The following is a 20,417-nucleotide window of genomic DNA, read 5'->3' as shown; positions in this document are numbered from 1 at the left end:
CCCTATATATACAGACCTGTGATAGACTTTATTTCTACCTCTATGATATCTTCTTGTTCTGTATTATATTTTTGATCCACAATTCAATTGTGGATCAAAAATATAATATCAAATGTAGGAAATTGAAGATGTGGACAATGAAGTCACAGATGAAGACAGGGATTTTTTTTTTCTAAAGTTCTCACATATTTGCTTGATGGTTTTAAAACTTTATTTATTATTAATTGTGTATACATGTTATTTGTGTCTAGAAAATTACTGTGAACAATGGTCACCCTACTGTACAATAGGACACTAGATATTTCAACTGTGATTTTGAAACTATTAACTGACCTTTCCTGCTTTTGTCAAGAGAATGCAATTTGTTGTCTCTCTAAGTGTGAGCTATGAACTTCAGTGCACTGGATTCAGCTTCAGACTTGATGTTTTAAAACTTTGCTTAAATATTTCATTTATCCAAGAATTAAATCTAAGAGTTTTTTTTTAAATGACCAAAAGGTTGAATGACAGTTGGGAGAGTTAGTTATAAACACATTTTTTAAAGACACAGACTTTGATATTCCTGGGTATATGGTAAAAATTACTCAAAACACTGAAATACATTAGTAAATTTAAATGAAATTAATTCAAGTAAATAGGCCAAATTTCCCAGGAATCCTTTAGGTATTTATAGGACTCATATAAATTAGATTGTGAAACCTTTATTGAGGAAAGAAAAATGTAGTAAACATAGTTCTGTTTTTATGTATACTATAAGCTATAAACTGTGTAGATAAATCATACATCGATGAATTATCTTATTTAGGATTGATGAGCATGATAAAAGGCATAAATTGGAAAAGTATTTTAATATATCTGAATAAAATCTGAGTATAAATTCTCAGTGGTTAAGAGCACTTTCTGCTCTTCCAGAGGGCCCGAGTTCAGATCCCAACACTCATATTAGGCTGTTCACAATGCCTATAACTCCAGCTTCATGGGATTTGATGTTCTCTTCTGGCCTCCAAAGGCAACTGAATGGATGTGGCATACACAAAACACACACACACACACACACACACACACACACACACGCTTAAATTTATTTATTTATTTGTTTGTTTGTTTGTTGAGACGGTTTTTCTGTGTAACAACCCTGGCTATTCTGGAACTCACACTGTAGACCAGGGTATCCCAGAACTTATATAGGTCTGTGTGCCTCTGTCTCCTAAGTACTGAAATTAAAGGTGTGTGCCCTGCTGCCTGGCAGGTAAATTTATTTTTTTTTAAAAAAATGTCCTTCAGAATAAATATAAAAGCATGTATATAAATATACTTTCAGAAATATACCTAAATATTCAATTATGGAGTAAAATGTTATGAAATATTTATACAATGAATATTAGATAACATTTACTAAGAAGAAAAAGTACTGTGTATAATATATATGTTATATATATAAAGACTATATAATGTAGGTACATATAAATATATATTTATATATAATATCTGTATAAATTTTATAAATAAACTAATGACCTCTTCTGACCTCCAAAGGCACCTGTATACATGTGGCATACAGAAGCATACATACATATACATCTAAAAAATATATAAATTATATATAATTTATAAAATACATTATATATTTATATAATTTATAAAATATATATTTTGTTATATATTTATATAGTTTATAAAATGTTATATATTTCATTGTATATTTATGTAATATATTTTTCTGCCATATATAACACACAAAGGTATATATATTAATATTAAAAAGAAAAACATCCATCACATATGTTAAAAGAAGTTTAAAAAGCAATGTTGTACAATAATATGTAGAATATTAAATTTTGGGAAAATACATGTTCATTTGCATATGCTGAGGTTGAAGTCTGGAGAGATATACCAGTAACAAGGAATGAGACTTAAGGGCACTTTAATTTTTACTGATTTAGAGAATTAAATAAATTGAATTTGGTTTAGTATGTATTTTTAAATACTATGGAACTAGAATAAATAGAAAAACAAAAAATAATAAAAATAAATTAAAGAGAATATAGCTGGGCTTTATCAGGATTGTTGTCATGTTTTTAATAGGTTATCAGGTGTCATTATTGACCCTTGGAAAAAATGATTTAAAAATCTTCCGTACTCTACAGCTCTTGCCAGGTTGAGGAAAACTAATCCATGTATCCCACGTGTCATGGCTGTCTAATATATCCTGTGTGTATGCTGATGTATGAACCAATAAATATTTTATGCACAGTTAAAATTTTAAATGAACTTACGACTGCCAGATTACAGGTGTCTTCATTCAGCCTGAGATACCACCGAACGCCACTGATGGGAGGCTATGATTAAAATTTCATTAGGGAGGATATTGAACATCTGAGGATGACACTCTGCTGTAATCGATGTGATCCTGGATTAAAAAGAGGGACAGTGAAACTTTCACCAACTTCTACTAGAAACCAACTTCTCATTTCTAGTAACTGCCACTTTTCGGTTTCAACTTTGATGTTTCAAATTTTGGTGTTGTCTTGTATTCTCTGCATTTACTGGGGAGCTAGCCAATAGATTTGGACAAAAAGAAGTCATAAAATGTTGATTTATTTGGAAGTTGTGTACATTTTGTCTGTTATATGAGGAACAGCTAAGGTTGGCACCAGTTGAGGTATGTTGTGGGTGCATCCAGCATAACAACACTGAAAAGGACTTTTTCAGTGATGGTCATAGAATTAAACCAGGGTTTTCTTCTTAACTCTTTCGGTATAGTATGCTCCATTTGCTTATGACAGAAAAGAAGGAAAAATACAAAGCAAAATGGAAGAATATAAATGTTATTTTAAATAGCTTTAATAAAATGAGCTTTGTTAAGGTAATTATCCCATCAGAATGCCTCAAAGTATCTGTTAATATTTATAGGAATTAAAATTGATATAATATTTTTATCTTCCTTTTTCTGTTGTATGTCGAACATACATTACAATAATTATTTACAATAATTCATTCAGCTGAATGAATTATTGTAAAATCTATCATTAAGAAAATGAGTGAGATTTATACTGAAAAAAATCAAAGTCATCTGTAGAAGCCTACTACTTCCAATATTGGAATATTGTGAGTGGAAAAATACTGCCTCCAGCAAAGGCTGATAATACAAGAAGCTTATGGAAGATGAATCTTTTTTTACAGCATGATTTTGCCAAAAGTGTAGTGTGGTGCATTTATGTGTGTGTGAGCACATATACATATATACATATACATGTGTATATATGTATGTATATATATATATTCACATGCATATACATACACACATATGTAAGAGAATATAAAAATGAAGTATGTAAGAAAGAAGAAGTTTGAGACAGGCAGTGGTGCACACATCTTTAATTCCAGCACTCAGGAGGCAGAAGCACGTGGATCTCTGTGAGTTTAAGACCAGCCTGGTCTACAAAGGGAGTCCCAGGACAGCCAAGGCTGTATAAACAGTGAGACCCTGTCTCATAAACAACAACTACAATTTTTTTTTTAAAAAAAAATTGTAATTGTGAAAAAAAGCTAAATAGTATTCCATGTAAAATACTTGAAATTACTAGTTTTCTGAGCAATAATAAGATTCCTATTAGAGGTGTATATGCTTAGTAGACAGATGTTAGATTACTAAAAAAACAATGAGGCAGAGGAGTCTGGGATAGAGCTCAGAGGTAGAGCGTTTGTAATGTGTGTGACAGGCCTTGGTCTGAATTCCCAATATTCTCACACAAATATATTTATAAAACAATCACCTCAAAACAAAACAAATCCCAACTTACGCAAACCACAAAACAAAATGACAAGTAAACCAAACAAAACAGAAAAGGAGAAGAGACAAGAAGCCTAGCGAGAAAAGGGCAAGCAATTAACGAATGAGATGTGGTTAAACTAAAGATTCTCTGTACAGCGATGGAAATGGTTAACCCAAAGAAGAGATGGCCTACATAACGGGACAAAAATCTTTGCAAGCTATACATCTGGCAGACATTTAATATCTAAAATATACAAAAACTTATTTAAAAAAACAACCTAAACAAGAATTCAAACAACCCGATCAATAAATGGTCTGATAATATGAACAAAACATTCTCAAATTATAGCATACAAGTGGTTGTCAAACATATGAGAAAATGTTCAGTTTTACTAGGCATCGTAGAGATGCAAATAACATTGATATTTCATCTTACCCAGTCATTGAGTGACAAAATGACAAATGCTGGCCTGGATGTGGACAAAATGGAGCCCTTTCTTGATGCTACGAGAGTGAGTTGGTCTAGCCACTACACAGTCTGTACGGAAAAGTGTCAAAAACCCAACAAAAGAGCTCCTGTAAGACCCAGTTTCGACAAAGCATAAACCGATAAAAATTCAAGAAAAAATGATTTGTTTGTTTACAGGCAGGGTTTCTCTGTGTAGCCGTGGCTGTCCTGGAATTCGTCCTGTAGACCAGACTGGCCTCTATTCACAGAGATCCTCCTGCTTCTGTCTCTGGAGTGCTGGGATTGAAGGTGTGCACCACCACAGACCAGCTCAGAAAGACTCTTTTAAAGAGGAAAAGAGGCCTGGGAAGACATAAGCTTCCAGGAGAGTCTGATAATCTTTGCCCTTTTGGGATTAAGCTTCTCCATCAATGCCAGTTCATTAACATTTTATGAGAATCAAGAGAGATTAGAAGTGGATAGAAGTAGTAAACTGTCAACTGTCAAGGAGTTGAGATACAAATGACCCCAAAACCAACAATTATTTCGTATCTGGATATGGGAATGGATACTGTTTAGAATTGTGTAGATATTTTTTTTTCCCTGAAGCAGTAGAAATAATGGGTTCAGAGGGCAGAACTGGGATTTCATTTAGGCTGAACTCGTCATATCTTGGAAAAACAGTTAATATGCAAAAATGCTCAACAACATCCATATCTACCCATGTATGTTACTGTCTGTCTGTCGACCTACTATCTGTCTGATTGTCCATCTACGTATGAAAATCAATGACTATTTTGGCTAAACCCCACTTTGGAACAAGAATGTTCTTTAGTGCCAAATTCCCTTTTTATTTTATTCTGTGGCTATGTCCCAAGAATTGTAAAGGAGTAACAGGGCCAAACACGGCTTTCTATTAAAATAAGAGTCCCAAAGTGATGAATGGAGTCTTGGAACTTGTTTTAATGGAGAACACAGAAGCCAGAAGTCAACTTAAATACAAACGTATGAATTGGGGGCATGCATTGAATCTCAAGTAGAATACTGGTAGTAATTTAGTGAATTAGGATGTGGCTTGTCCTAGACAGCCATAATTCTTGTTCCAGAAGGGCTCAACTCACTTCTGGATTGGCCTGTGCAGTTGCTGCCTACTAGTCTTGAGTCATTGAGAAAATGCTGACTAGGAAAACACAGAGGGTAGATCCCTGTGTCCCTCATTAGAATTCCTCCAGGTTGAACCATTCCATTAATAAATACTCTTTGGCACTGCTATTCAAAGAATTATAGAAACCACTTAACTATATTGTATTGCAACTTTCTTACTTCATTTTGTCTTTGTGGGTAAGTAGGAAACTGTTAAAGTCGCCATGAATTTCCGATAAACTGTGTCTGTAGACACATCATCAATGATTCTACCAATGAAAACTCCAAAATGTCTATTTGGAAAAAAATCAACTTTAAGTCTGGGTGGTGTGTGTGTGTGTGTGTGTGTGTGTGTGTGTGTGTGTGTGTGTGTGCATCAATGCTCTGGTATACTTTCAGTGCACTTGTAGAGTCAGAGGACAGTCTTGAGGAGTCAGCTCTCTAATTCTACATCATTAAGCCTAGGTCTCTCTTGTTTTCCCTGCTCTGTGTTGCCCATGATAGCTGGTTCCTCCCAATTCTCAGAAGACTACACCTTCATACTGGCACAATCTCATTGCAAAATGTATGCCTTGTGGAGAGGAAGCTCAAGAGTCCTGGCCCTTTTAAACAAAATACATTTTTGAAGCAGTATCTCACTATACAGCTCTGCTTGGACTTGAATTCATGAGCCTCTTGCCTCTGCCTCTTGGGGTTGGGATTGGTTTGAGATGTGGACTCTCATAGCCATGCCTGCTATGAGATGTCACTTTAAAAGCTACTTCGTGTTATACCAGCTGTTAGAGATGACTATTTGTCCCTCTTTTTTATTGTGTAACACATGCTTAGTTTGTAGACTAGCATTCATTCGCCAATTACAAATAAAAATCAGAAGTCAGGCATAGCGCCACATACCTGTAAGTTTATCACTTGGGAGCTGGATGCAGGAGTATCAGGAGTTCAAGGCTAACCTTTACTATATACCCAATTCAAGGCCAACTTGTTAAAAACAAAAAGAAAATTAAATTTTCCTCTTTGTGACACATATTTGTGCAATGGCCAGCTGAGAACCTGATAAAACTAGTGACTAGTCATTATGTTCGCTTTGTCCTACCCCTAAAACTCCTACACCCCTGAAACTCAGGTCATTTGGTTACTCAGAGTAAAATGATTTGTGATATTGCCAAAAATAAAGGAAATTTGATGTGAATTAGGGGAGTTTTCTGAGTTTGGGTATTTTTCTTGCAGTCTTAATTCTGTTGTGATTGGTTTTTGTTGCTGTGTGCAATGATCTCATGGAAGATGTATTTTACAAATGTAATTAAGAAATATAATTGAGGAATATGATTTCAAAGTTCTTGTCTAGCACAGGGGTAAACAAACACAGTGCCCTATCTTATGGCTCTTTTTATTATGGTACTTTTTACTTACCAAATCAAGAAGTAATTTTATTTTGTAGTATAGAAATTTTACTATATAGCTAAGTATACGTTGTTCCTGGTACTGGTTTAGTGGTTAAGAACACTTGCTACCCTTCCAGAGGACCTGAGTTCAATTCCTAGCAGCCATATTGAGTAGATAGTAACCATCTGGAACTGCAGCTCCAAGGGTTCTGATATCTGTTTCTGTCCTCAATGAGTAACCACAAATACATATCAGATACTCACACAGACACATAAAACAAACAAAAAAGAAATAATACACACATATCAGATATGAAAGAGAGCTCCTCTTTTTTATTTTCAAGATACAGGTTAAGTTCTAGAAGTATTTGGAAACTTTGGGAAAGCTCAACTTTGACAATGCTCTTCTGTCTCCACAACTTCTCAAATGTCACAAATGTCTGTGCTTAAGGAGTCATGCATATATAGAGGGTTAGCCAACATGTCATCTGTGAACAGTTGTTGCACTTCGTCAACACCACTACCACTAATAACAATAGTGTGCTTGCCAGATAGTGTACAAATCACTTATTAGTCCTTCTAATCACAGCAACAGTCTCTTGAGTTTCAGTTTTGTTTCCTCTACTTAAAACAAGCAAATGGAAGGTTGGGTGTTAAAAGATGTATGACTATGTGTAACTACTACCTCCATATTTGGTGTTCCCAGTCAGTTTTACTCTGCTTTTTAATTGGAATTCTTAGTGGTAAACAGTAAGGAATACACAATGGTATGACTGAGGCATTAGCATGAATATCTGTAGATGAGGCACTTAGCAACAGTGTGAGAAATCACATTCTGAACATTGGTAAGGTTGCAGGAAGCTCAGTATAATAGTGTGAAGTAGGAAATTACTGTGATGCCAAACAGAATACTATGTCTGTAGTACAATGTCCCTGCAAAGGAGGCCAATTTTGCTGCTTCTTTGCCCTTTCAGTCACTGGGGGAGTAAATACTAGTTGGTGCTTACTTCTGAAACACAAAAATGGACATCTCAGCCGTTACTCTTGCTGAATGACAAATTCTGTCCCTTGTCCACCCCCCACCCCAGGTGCAGAGCACTCTGAGGCTTCCGTTTAAAACATCACAAAGCCCTTGTCACCCTTATCTCTCCCTTAAGTGCCTGTGATCTTTTCAGGGGCACATGACCATGCATGGTCAACACCCAGTGGCTTCGAGCAGTGGTGGCATCGATTGTGAGGGCTGGAGGAGATGAGGGGAAGAAAGGTCACTTTTTCTGACAACTTATAACTTGATTCCACTTACAGGCCATTTGTTTTCTGAAATAAGTAATGGGTGAGGACATAGGCCAGGTCTACAATTTGTGCACTTGAGAGATTAAGGCTCCTGGAGATCAAATTACTACAGCGAACAGACAGAGCTACTGGGGGATGTTTGGGAAGGATACAGACAGAAAAGGGAGAAGCCAGAGCCCTTAAAATGGAGACAGGAATAGATTTTGATGGAAATTGCTTCCCACTCTGCACCCTTGACAGAACAAAGAGGACAAATAGGCAGCGATGGGACGAAACTGGCTTCTCTAGGAGGAATGGGCTAGGTTGCAGAATGCTGTTACTAAATGCATTTAAGGAAGGGTGTGCTGCTGGCCCCATGTTCGAAATCTGGCTTCTGTCAACTTGTCTTCTCAAGCAGGGAAGCATGCCAAATGTCAGGTCCCACTCTGGCTTCCTTCCACTAACATAGCTAGAAAGTTACCCAAGGGGCTCTCTATGTAGTGCAAGGATACTGGGAGTTGAGGAAGAAAATGAATCTCTATGTAAGCTCCTTGCATAAATGGCTGTAGTTTGAAGCCTTGCTGGGAGAGATGTGAGGGCTGACTATTCAGAAACAAGAGGCAGCAATGACACAGCATAGAGAGACTTCCTCTGTTCTTTCCCTTCTTGTTAACAGAATTTGTGTGGCCTCTGCCGCATTTAAAGGGAGTCTGAGGGGGCACAGAGGTACAGGAGCCCACAGGAGCCCTATATTTACAGAAGATGAGCTGCAATCCTTGAAATTGCTGCTATTGTAAGATAAATCCCAGCCTCTTGCGTTTTGCTTCTAACAGCAGGGTAGTAATTTTTTTTCCCCTTTTTTCTTTCTTTTCTTCGAAGCATTAATGAGTTCATACTCCAGCCTGGCTGGGCAGACCGAGAGTAACTCTTCTGATTTAATGGCTTTGTAGGCTCTTGACATTGTCATCAATTAAAGAAAAAAAATTAATCACTTTTGAAAGTCAAAGTCTTGGGCGATAAATGAAAAAAAATGTTTGAAGTGAGATTAGCAAAAGCATGTGCGAAGAATAGCTTAAATTTTTACTAGATTTTTTTCCCACTGTGACCAAAACAGGTTAAATATGAGTTTTTCTTGAAGCTTTACAGAGCTAGTTGTTTAAGTAGAGAATTTTAAACACTGAAATACTGGTTAATTGCCAAAATACACACTGAAAGTTAAGGCACGTGGCTGGGAGCAGGACTGAGTGCTGATCTCAGGATACTTACTATAGGCTTGCTCCCCGGGGAGATGGCATTAGTCAGTTTGCACTTTGACCTGGGAGATAAAGGCTTTCTGTATTACTAAGAAGCGTTTGGAAGGTGTGGGTTCAGCTTAACAAATGGTCCATATTTCTAAAGCCCCAAAGCACCTCCCCAGCGTTTACTTTCCCTGTCTGTTATGGCACCGCCCAGGTCCCCCTACAGTTTATTTTCCTGGATGGCGCTTTGAAATCTTGACTTGGGGAGCTTATAGTAGGAGTTATAGGGACTCAGCTGCTTTTCTCAGGCTAATCTTAGGAGACGCGTTAAGCCTGCTTGGGAGCGTGGAGACTAGATGAACAGGACGGTGGGGGCTGGGAGAAAGGGAGTGGCCGCGGTCTCGCGGTCTGCTGGGATTTAGCCGGTCGGGGATGAAGAAGAGGCTGGAGTAGATGGAGTGGCAGGGCGGTGCACGGTCGCAGTTCGCCGCCACTTGGGTGCGGAATCCGAGCTGGACTTGCGGAGCGCCCCCTCCCCCTCCGCTTCTCCCTCTCTCTCCTTAGAGCATCATCGGCGGCGGCGGCGGCTGGTAGTCGCAGAAAATCGAGACCGGCGGACCGCCTGGAGGCGAGTGGAGGAGCTGGGATATGGGGAGTCAGCGGGGGCGGCAGGGCCCGGAGCCCTTGAGAACGCCTGGGAGGGGAGCCTTCTCGGGCATTTGTAGTGCGTGAGAGGTGAAGAGCGGCGAGGGCGGAGGCGGGGCCCGGGCCCGGCGTGGAGCAGGCTCGCCAAGCCGCTGCCTCCCGCCCTGCCCCGGCTGCCTCTGCCAGGGCCGGCGGCTATGGAGCAGGCGGGCGCCAGACCTGGGGCGACCGAGCATCCGCGACCCCTGCGGCCCTTGCCCTGGTTGCTGTTTCTGTCGTTCCGGCTGCTGCTGGTGCTGCTGCCAGGCCCAGCGGCCTCCCAGCTACGATACTCCGTGCCGGAGGAGCAGAGCCCGGGCGCGCTCGTGGGCAACGTGGCCAGAGCCTTGGGGCTGGAACTGCGGCGCTTGGGACCCGGCTGTCTGCGCATCAACCATCTGGGTGCACCCAGCCCGCGCTACCTGGAACTGGACTTGACCAGCGGAGCGCTCTTCGTCAACGAGCGTATAGATCGCGAGGCGCTGTGCGAGCAGCGGCCTCGCTGCCTGCTCAGCTTGGAAGTGCTGGCTCACAACCCGGTGGCAGTGAGCGCGATCGAAGTGGAGATACTGGACATCAATGACAACTCTCCGCGCTTCCCGCGGCCGGATTATCAGCTTCAGGTAAGCGAATCCGTGGCACCTGGAGCGCGGTTTCACATAGAGAGCGCACAGGACCCTGACGTCGGCGCCAACTCAGTGCAGACCTACGAGCTCAGCCCCAGCGAGCACTTTGAGCTGGACCTTAAACCCTTGCAGGAGAATAGCAAGGTGCTGGAGCTTGTGCTGCGGAAGGGCCTAGACCGCGAGCAAACTGCCTTGCACCATTTGGTTCTCACTGCGGTGGATGGGGGCATCCCAGCTCGCTCAGGCACGGCTCAGATCTCTGTTCGTGTCCTGGACACGAATGACAACTCCCCTGCCTTTGACCAATCCACTTACCGCGTCCAGCTGCGGGAGGACGCTCCTCCTGGCACATTGGTAGTGAAGTTGAATGCCTCGGACCCGGATGAGGGTTCTAATGGTGAACTCAGGTACTCTTTGAGCAGCTACACATCAGACCGGGAGAGACAGCTTTTCAGCATCGACGCCACTACAGGGGAAGTGAGAGTAAGTGGGACTCTGGATTATGAGGAGTCTTCCTCCTACCAGATCTATGTGCAAGCTACTGACCGGGGACCAGTACCCATGGCGGGTCACTGCAAGGTGTTGGTGGACATTATAGATGTGAATGACAACGCTCCAGAAGTGGTGCTCACAGACTTATACAGCCCAGTGCCTGAGGATGTTGCCCTCAACACTGTTGTGGCTCTTCTCAGTGTGAATGACCAGGATTCAGGCTCCAACCGGAAAGTAAGCCTGGGTCTGGAGGCTTCACTGCCCTTCCGGCTAAATGGCTTTGGAAACTCCTATACCCTGGTGGTGAGTGGCCCACTTGATCGGGAGCGGGTAGCTGCCTACAACATCACAGTGACAGCCACTGATGGGGGAGTACCACCACTCACATCTCAAAGGACACTGCAGATTGAGATCTCTGACATAAATGACAATCCACCAAGCTTCCTGAAGGACTCCTATTCCATCTACATCCAGGAAAACAACTTGCCAGGTGTGTTGCTTTGCACTGTGCAAGCCACAGACCCAGATCAAAAGGAGAATGCAGAGGTGACCTACTCACTCCTAGACAGGGAGATTCAAGGGCTGCCAGTCACCTCCTATGTCTCCATTAACAGTGCCAGTGGCAGCCTTTATGCTGTCAACTCCTTTGACTATGAGAAATTTCGAGAGTTTTCTGTGACTGTGGAGGCTCAGGATAAGGGGAGGCCACCACTAAGCAGCACTGTGACCGCCAACGTGTATGTGGTGGATGTGAATGACCACGCCCCTCATATTCTATACCCTACCTCAACTAACACATCAGCAGCCATTGAGATGGTGCCACGGACTGCCCCTGCTGGCTACCTGGTCACCAAAGTCATAGCCATGGATTCAGACTCTGGGCAGAATGCTTGGCTCTTTTACCATTTAGTCCCAACTTCTGACTCGGACCTCTTTAAAGTGGAACTTCACACAGGAGAAATTAGGATTACCAGGAAGATAGGAGATGAGAGTGGTACCACTTTCAACCTGACTGTGGTAGTCCGTGACAATGGAGAGCCACCTCTATCAGCTACTGTGGCCATTACAGTAGCTGTGGTGGACAGGGTTTCTAAAATGCTCCCTGACACTCAGAGACATATAAAGAGTCCTCGGACATACTCTGAGATCACACTTTATCTGATAATAGCATTAAGCACAGTGTCTTTTATATTTCTCTTGACAATCATTGTTTTGAGCATCATCAAGTGCTACCGCTACACTGCTTATGGCACGGCATGCTGCACAGGCTTCTGTGGAGTGAGGGAGCGGTGCCCTGCAGAGCTGTACAAACAGGCCAATAACAACATCGATGCCAGGTTACCACATGGCCTCAAAGTACAGCCTCACTTTATTGAGGTTCGAGGCAATGGCTCCCTCACCAAGACCTACTGCTACAAGGCCTGCCTGACAGCAGGCTCAGGGAGTGATACTTTCATGTTTTACAACACAGGGGCCCAGACAGGGCCAGGGCCTGGGGGACCCCAAGCCTCAGTGACTGACAACAGGCAACTCACGGGCCAAAGTAGGCACAGTGCTGGGAACCTGATTATCCTAAAAAATGATGCTGTATCTCAAAATGAGGTGAGACGGTGATCAAAGTGTCTTCCAGAAAGCCATGCATTTTTTTTTCACGTGTCTCTTCTTCCAATTGCATGTGGTCGATATTCCTAATTTATTAGCACCCAAAGGTTTATCTGGTAAATTGGGTATTAATGGTAACTCTGATCTTATTATAACCTGCTGTTTGCTCTCTAGAAAATAAACCCTGGGGAAATCTTTTACTTACCATTTTCTAGTGGCATGGGAAGAATTAGCCATAACAGCGTTTGAGAAGTGAGGAAATTAGTCTTGGGTATTTTCTGTTGAAGCACAGCTCTGTAGAAATAGAACAGGTCTGGAAATAAGAGTTATATTACTAGGAGGTAATGTGAGGTTCAAAGAGAAATCATTTCTGCTATATCATCTATAGGGCAATTGCTCTGGGCTTTAAAGTTTAAGTGTATAAGCTCTGAGACTTTCAGAGATATGTGGTTACCTCTGTATAATGTTGCTGTTTATATCTTGGAGGTCCACAGTGAAAATGATTGGCAGGTAGATATCTGTGAGTTTGGGGCCAGCCTGGTCTACATACAAGTTCTAAGCCATTGGGGCTATGTAGTGTGCAGCCTTGTCCCTAAAATGTATTCAATTAATTACACAGGACTCATGTGGTAGGCTCCTCTGGAAATTCACCCTGGAAGTGAGACGCTTGAATGCAGTCCTCACTCTGAAGCTAGAGTTTGCAGTGGCTGGATCATGTGGTCACTCTTGTGAGAAGAAATGAATGGTAGTAGGCTAGGGTAAATGAGTACACAAGTGCCTTGTTGGCTGAGGGAGCTCATAAAGGACCAGGATAAGAATATGCAGGGATGGTGGAGATCAAGACAAGATGAATAAGGGGAGTGTGGGACAAGAACTCCAGCCTAGCTGACATCCTCCTCATACTCAGAATTCATTTTAAGATGAGGCCTCAGCATTCACTTGAAATGTCAATAATCTCTGACTCTATGTTAACCATTTATGTGCTTCTGATGAAATGTAAAGCATAATTTTCAAGCCTTTCATGTCTTTAAGTTAAATGAAAATACTCTGGAAGCATATGTTCGTTTTCTGGATCCGAAATTAGGCATCTGACAGTATAAAAAAGGCTTAGGAAGTGGATGGTTTTTACTGTGCATGGTGCTTATTATGTGTACCAGTTTGGGGTTTTAAGTAGTTACAGGCCAAATTGGTCCTTATAATTAAGAATGCATAAAAATTGTCAAAAAGTACATTCATGTGCAGGTATACTTGGATAGGGAAGTCTCAGGGCATGCCTGAAATAATAGGAGTCTACCTGGTGGTCCTTTAAATTTGTATTTCAAAGCAAAACCCTGCACTATAAATATGGGTGAATTTTCTTTTCAGACAACTCTGTAGCCAGGACTTTGAGAATAAGCACAAAATAACACTATTTGTTTTTCCTATAGTTTTGACTTTTCATTAGCATATTGGTATGGTTTACTAATGTCTATATTTTCACACTTAAAATTCATGGAAATCTTGAAGGAGGGTAATGTGTAACCACAGAATCCTCATTCTTGATTGTCAGAAGATTGTATTTTTCACTTTTCTATGAATATTATTTACTTATCAGAAGACCCTGAAAGCAGTCAATGCAGAGTTGCCACAGGAGGCAGACTGCAGAGTAAGGAAGAGAGGGAAAAAGAAAATGGAGTTGGGGGGTGGGGAGTGGGGTGTCAACGCATTTCCAGAATTGTTACATGATAGCTTTTGGGAACCTGTAAAAATGATTTGTCTTTAGATAAGGATGCTATAGACATTTGCCTAACAAGTTCAGGTGTTAGGGGACTGGGGTAGGCTGCAGGTGGTGGGTGACAAGGCTCTGAGAGCAAGCCAGACAAGGTTCAGCTTTGCCACCAGCAGTGTGCTGGAAGCTTAGGAAAATGACATGCTTGCCCTTTGTCTCATGACTCACAGCTTGGCATTTTGATACATGAACTATTTCTGTCTTACATTGACCTGTATGTTAATAGTTACTGTGGTACACAAACCTTTAATCTAGGAATAAAGATATTTTACAAAGTGATGGCTGTTGTGGGAGTTTGCCAGGAGAGCACATGAAGTTAGTAAAGGCAAATAGTGTCTGATAGACATCTCTCAAAATGTAGTGAGGTGTCCCAAGGTCTACAGCTCCTGTGTTTATTGCAACTATGGAGGAAAAGTGAGCCCCATCGTCTAGCATGGCAAAGTGGTGACAGAAGTCAGTCTGTCTTGAACCACCCTGGCTAGGTCAAGCTGACTTTGCCAGGTTGGGCTTTCTCTTTCCTTACCTAGCTACTGCAGGGTGCTGGAGTTGAACGAATGCCATGTGCCAACATTAAAATTAAATGGAGACTGGAAATGGAAAGTGAAGGAATTTGTACCCGTTGACCATGCTGCTCTATAAAAAGTACTCTACTTTGTAAAAATGTGTATATGTGATTTCACTGCTTGTAAGTTTTACATGAAACAAGCATTATCAGAGAGGTTATATAATGTAACACACTGCTACACTGCTGGTTGTATTTTAAGCCTCATCGGATTGACTCTAAAGCCTGTGTTTTCTTCAACAGAAATCCCCGTTACACGCACACACACATTGGCACGGCGTATTTGGTCAAAATGCAGCTATTTATTTATTTATTTATTTATTTATTTATTTATTTATTTATTCACTGCTTTACTATTGGCAGTGCTTACTCAGAACTCTGTCATTTCGCCGAGGTTTTTCTTGTTGCTTATTAAACATCTACATTTAGGAGCAGATTTTGATCTTTAGGTAGATTTTTACAGTGTTGTTTAGTTGTTTGTTTGGTTTTTTTTTGGCTTTAATTTCATGAGTTGTGCTATGACAATTTTTTGGCAACAGGACAGAATTTCTCTTTGGAGCCTTCTGAAAACCTGAAGTGAAAGTAGTTGGCACCTCGTTCAGAGTCTCCATGAAAAGAGACCAAGTCTTAAGATGGATTGCTAATGAGTCATTTCGAGTACTCAGTGGCACGGCATGTGAAGTCATAGAGGAGCAGCAGAGAAATTTAAGCTTGGCTTCTCTTTTACGTGTAACGAAGCAATTTACAGACATCATATCCTCCGTTATTTCTACCCACTGTATGTGTATACTGAACTTAAATCCAGACATGGGGATCTGAGTTAATGTAATCTTTCAGATCTAGGGCTGACTTTGCTATCTGGTAGCTCTGTCCTAGAACAATTTGCATTCTATGTATAGTAATGTGATAGTGGGCTTTGTGTTTTTAAAACTGTAAAATGATCAGAATAGACAAAGCTTCTCTTCTTTTCCTCCTCTTCCTTTCCTCCTCCTCCTCCTCCTCCTCCTCCTCCTCCGCCTCCTCCTCCTCCTCTTCCTCCTCCTCTTCCTCCTCCTCCTCCTCCTCCTCTTCTTCTTCCTCCTCCTCCTCCTCCTCCTCTTCCTCCTCCTCTTCCTCCTCCTCCTCCTCCTCCTCTTCTTCTTCTTCCTCCTCCTCCTCCTCCTCCTCCTCTTCCTCCTCCTCTTCCTCCTCCTCCTCCTCCTCCTCTTCTTCCTCCTCCTCCTCCTCCTCCTCCTCCTCCTCTTCCTCCTCCTCTTCCTCCTCCTCTTCCTCCTCCTCCTCCTCTTCTTCCTCCTCCTCCTCCTCCTCCTCCTCCTCCTCCTCCTCCTTCTCCTCCTTCTCCTCCTCCTTGAGATAGGGTCTCATATGGTCTAGGATGGTCTCTTAACCCAATATGTAGTTGAGAATGACCTTGATCTCCTGGGCCTTGCGCCTTTTGTCTCTTGAGTTATTATAGGCATGTGATACCAAACCACACAAGACCAAGAGATTTTATTTTATACCTGTTATTTTTATATGTGTGTACCTACACAAGTTTATTTTCACCATATGTGTTTCAGAGCCTACAAAGGGCAGAAGAAGGCATTGGATCCTCAGAAACTGGAGTTGACAGCATCATGAGCGACCATGAGGGTGGTGGGAGCTGAACTTGATCTTTTGCAAGAGCAGTAAATGCTCTAAACCACTGAACCATCTCTCCAGCTCCAAGGCCAAGAAACTTTAACTATGAATTTCTATTCTAGTATTTCATCTTTGATGAACAGTTTTCAGTGGGTGGGGCTATTTAATGTTGTCATTTTCATTGGTTATAGGGTAGTCTGGAGAAAAAAGTTTATTTTTTCTTGGTCTGATAGTACATTTTCTTCAAATGACTTCCTTTCTCATTTTTTCCCATAGAGAAAGTTGAGCTAAAGGAGTAATGTCTCCGTTCTCTCTTTAGACGTATCCTGACTGATGGAGAAATGTGTTTCTTGTGGCTTGATTGCCATTGACCTACCCTTTCCTCTGACCCAGCAGTGAGCTATCACATGGGCATCTGGTCTTACTCAGAACACTCTGCAGGGACACAGCTTGGCATATTATACATTGTCTATTGGCACTCTGTCTGCCTGACAGAATAACAAATTCATTTCTGGATTCTTGCCCTGGTTGGATATGAATTTTGCTTTCAATGAGAGGTCAGAATGATGTCAGTTTCCAAGTATTTGAGGAAAAATTGCCATCACCAAGATGCAATGGGAATTGGATGAAACAATTCCTCCTCTTCTTCCTCCTCTTTCTCTTCTTCCCCTTCTTTCTCTTCTTCCTCTTCCTTCTCCTTCTTGTTAACAAAGTGATTGGTTGCATTTTGGCATTTTCTTGCTTTCTTTTTTGCTCCCCCTCCCACCCTCTGATCTCCTTCCTCTCAGGTAGCTCCCATTCTGATTTCATGTCACACATAATCCATTATTACAGGGTTTTTTAAAAATTACTTTAATATTTTTTACAGTTCAGTCATTACCCTCCTCCAGGTCTGCCCTCCCACAGTTCCTCATCCCATTTCTCCTCCCCCTATCTCCAAGAGGATGCCCCCCACACACACACCAGACCTCCCCACTTCCTGGGGCCTCAAGTTTCTCTAGGGCTAAGCGCATCTTCTCTCACTGAGGCCAGACCAGGCAGTCCTCTGCTGTATATGTATGGAGGGACCTCAGACCAGCTAGTGTATCCTGGTGTCTGAGAGATCTCAAGGGCCTGTGTTAGTTGAGACTGTTGGTCTTTCTATGGGGTTGCCCTCCTCCTCAACTTCTTCCAGCCTTTCCCTAATTCAACCACAGGGTTCCTCAGTTTCTATCCATTGGTTGGGTGTAAGTATCTGCATCTGACTCTTTTAGCTTGTTAGGTCTCTTGGAGGACAGCCATGGTAGACTCCTGTCTGTAAGCACACCATAGCATCAGTAATAGTGTCAGATCTTGGAACCTCCCCTTGAGATGGGTCCCAAGTTGGGCTGGTCATGTGACTTTTACAGGACCCCAGTTGGTCTGATAGTAAAATATTTTCTTCAAAACTCTGACTTGGATCAGAGTTTCTATGCATATTATAATATGACCTTAATTTTCTGATTAGCATAATAATATTTTGACTGTTATTTAACAAGTAGCAGTGAGTTAAAAATTCAGAGGTCAAGAGAACTCTTTGGCAATGTTTTAAAAACAGGCGTTCTTAAATGTGACTTTTACAGGACCCCACTTGGATCAGAGTTTCTATGCACATAATTTACCTGATTAATATAATAATATCTTGGCCAATACTTAAACTAGTAGTCATGATTTAAAAATTCATAGGTCAAGATAATTCTTTAGCAATGTTTTAAATTTGCTAATCTAAAAATTATACACGCTCTTTCAAGAATTTGAACTTGGCACATGCAAAGACATATCTGACATTGCAAAGGTGGAGAGAATTGTCAGTTTCTTTCTGGCCTTGCTAGCTCCAGGGAGATGCAACTGTGTGTAAGGAATTAACTGCTGTACCAGCAGGCTGTGCATCCAGAATAAGCAAACCTAGCACTTTTGTATTAGAGCCTATAATGTATATTTTAAAGTCATGCTTATTTTCTTTTCCCATTCTGTAGCTTAGAGCTTACACGTTATACTTGGAACTATTCTACTCAGAGTCCTTAAGTTTATCCTCCTCCAAGTTTGATTTATGGAAAGACCAGTGTATAATATAGTTGTGATTGTTTTCAGTGTTCTATTTCGGTTTTTCTTTAATGCATCTCTTTTTCTATTGTAACAAATTACCATGAATTAGTGGTTAGAACCTCACACATTTAGTGTCTCACAGCCCTGCAGTATGTGGTTGAGTTTTCCACTTCAGTTTTCATAAAGCTAAAAAATTCAACACATTGGCTAGGAACTCCTTTGGAAGCCTGGGGAAGAATCTGCTTAGAAGTTCATTCAGATTGTTGGCAGAGTTCACTTCCTTGGGGACAGAATCTTGTGTCCGCTTCTCTCTCTCTTTTTTTTTTCTGGGGCTGAAGAGAAGCACTACTCTCAGCTCAGAGTGGTTTCTCTCAGGTCCTATCATGTGACTTGTTCTCAGGGCTGTCTAGAGAGAACCTCCTGACACATGGAGTCTCTCTCATGCTTCACATCTCTCTGACCTCTGTCTGTGACTTCTAGACTTGAATATAAAGGCTCTTGTGGCTAAATTGTTCCTACCCAAATAATCTCTCTCCCCTTTTTAAGACAGTTAAGCCATGTAAACATGATTATGGGAATACATCCACCACAGTTTGAGTCTTGAGACTATACAGAGCAGGTACATTTGGTGTGGGAATCTCAGGGTTGTCTTAGCATTCTGTCTACTGAAATTTAGACCAATATCTATTAGATAGCACAATGAAAAACTGGCTGTAGATACATGCTGAATTAAGTCTTACTTGGAAGAAAAAGGCGACCTTGCATGTAGTTTCAGGTTTTAAAGAGCAATTTATTGACAAATTCAACAGCAATTTGCATGGTGAGAAGGCAGCAGTTTATTTCACTGAGTGTTCATGTGAGTTTATGAATAACCTAGGGTATTTTTAAACTGTTTTACTTTAAACCATCTTAGAAGTGATTCATCCTTCTGTAGCTTAAGTATCCTAAGGCATAAATCACAAATAATTCCATAACAGGATAAATTAAATCTTTGTATAATTTTAGCAGGAACTCAAGTTAGTTCTTGTTCTTCAATAATATTACATCACCCATATGGATTACCTAATTGACTTTTTCTGCATCTAGAGTTCTGTGACTCTTATTGTGTTAGAAGACTAAACTGGAATACTTCCCTAATGGAAATGCAGCACACTTCATGTGTGGTGTTGTGAGTCTGTAATTGCAGCAGTTGGCAGGTGAAGTCAGGAGAATCAAGGGTTCACAGTCAACCTTGGCATGGTGAATTTGAGTCATTTTGGGATCAACACAATAACCTTTCAGATGAACAAACAGATAAAATGGAGAAAGAGAAAAAAATTCCTTTTAATTCTGAGGTATAATTTGTAAATATCTTGAGGTAAACAATCATAGTCAGTCCAAGGCCCTCCTGTCTTGTAGCGATACATCAGTAGTCAGTCTTTCAACCTAAACTTTTTCCAAACTGAATCAAATTTTGTATACACCCCACATATATTTTTGGGTTTCAATTCTGAATTCTTTTAAGATTCTAGGAACGTAGAAGTAATTATCTGTAACTCTACCTGAATTCACCAGTTGGGCAAATTTAATGTCTTTGGCGCTCATTTTTATAATTTAAGTATAATTATTACAACTTGTGTGATAGTTCATTTACCTAAAAATACTCAAAAAACTTATTCATTTATCAGACTCTTCTATGTTCTAAGGATATAGTCTTGTGTCTATTAATTATTTGAAGGTATCTATGTTTTATGAGTAAAAC

At 40.9% G+C, this 20,417-nt stretch overlaps 1 protein-coding gene across 15 annotated transcripts in view; it reads left to right on the top strand.

The window, feature by feature from the left end:
* The window catches only part of LOC117719719 (protocadherin alpha-7), a 222,463-nt gene that overhangs the window by 170,550 nt on the left and 31,496 nt on the right, over nucleotides 1–20,417 (top strand). The window contains exon 1 of one of the 15 annotated variants that reach the window (XM_076912772.1): nucleotides 7,121–12,662. The exons of 13 other annotated variants lie outside the window; for them this stretch is intronic. In XM_076912772.1, coding sequence (XP_076768887.1) covers nucleotides 10,101–12,662 — 2,562 coding nt within the window. In that variant the 5' untranslated portion in view covers nucleotides 7,121–10,100. Of the gene's footprint in view, nucleotides 1–7,120; nucleotides 12,663–20,417 lie in introns of those variants that run through there. One more of the 15 variants, XM_034517931.2, reaches the window with a different exon arrangement.

The sequence above is a fragment of the Arvicanthis niloticus genome, chromosome 14, assembly GCF_011762505.2.
Source record: "Arvicanthis niloticus isolate mArvNil1 chromosome 14, mArvNil1.pat.X, whole genome shotgun sequence".
In the NCBI taxonomy this organism is placed as follows: domain Eukaryota; kingdom Metazoa; phylum Chordata; class Mammalia; order Rodentia; family Muridae; genus Arvicanthis; species Arvicanthis niloticus.
This window is presented reverse-complemented; position numbering and strand designations above follow the sequence as displayed.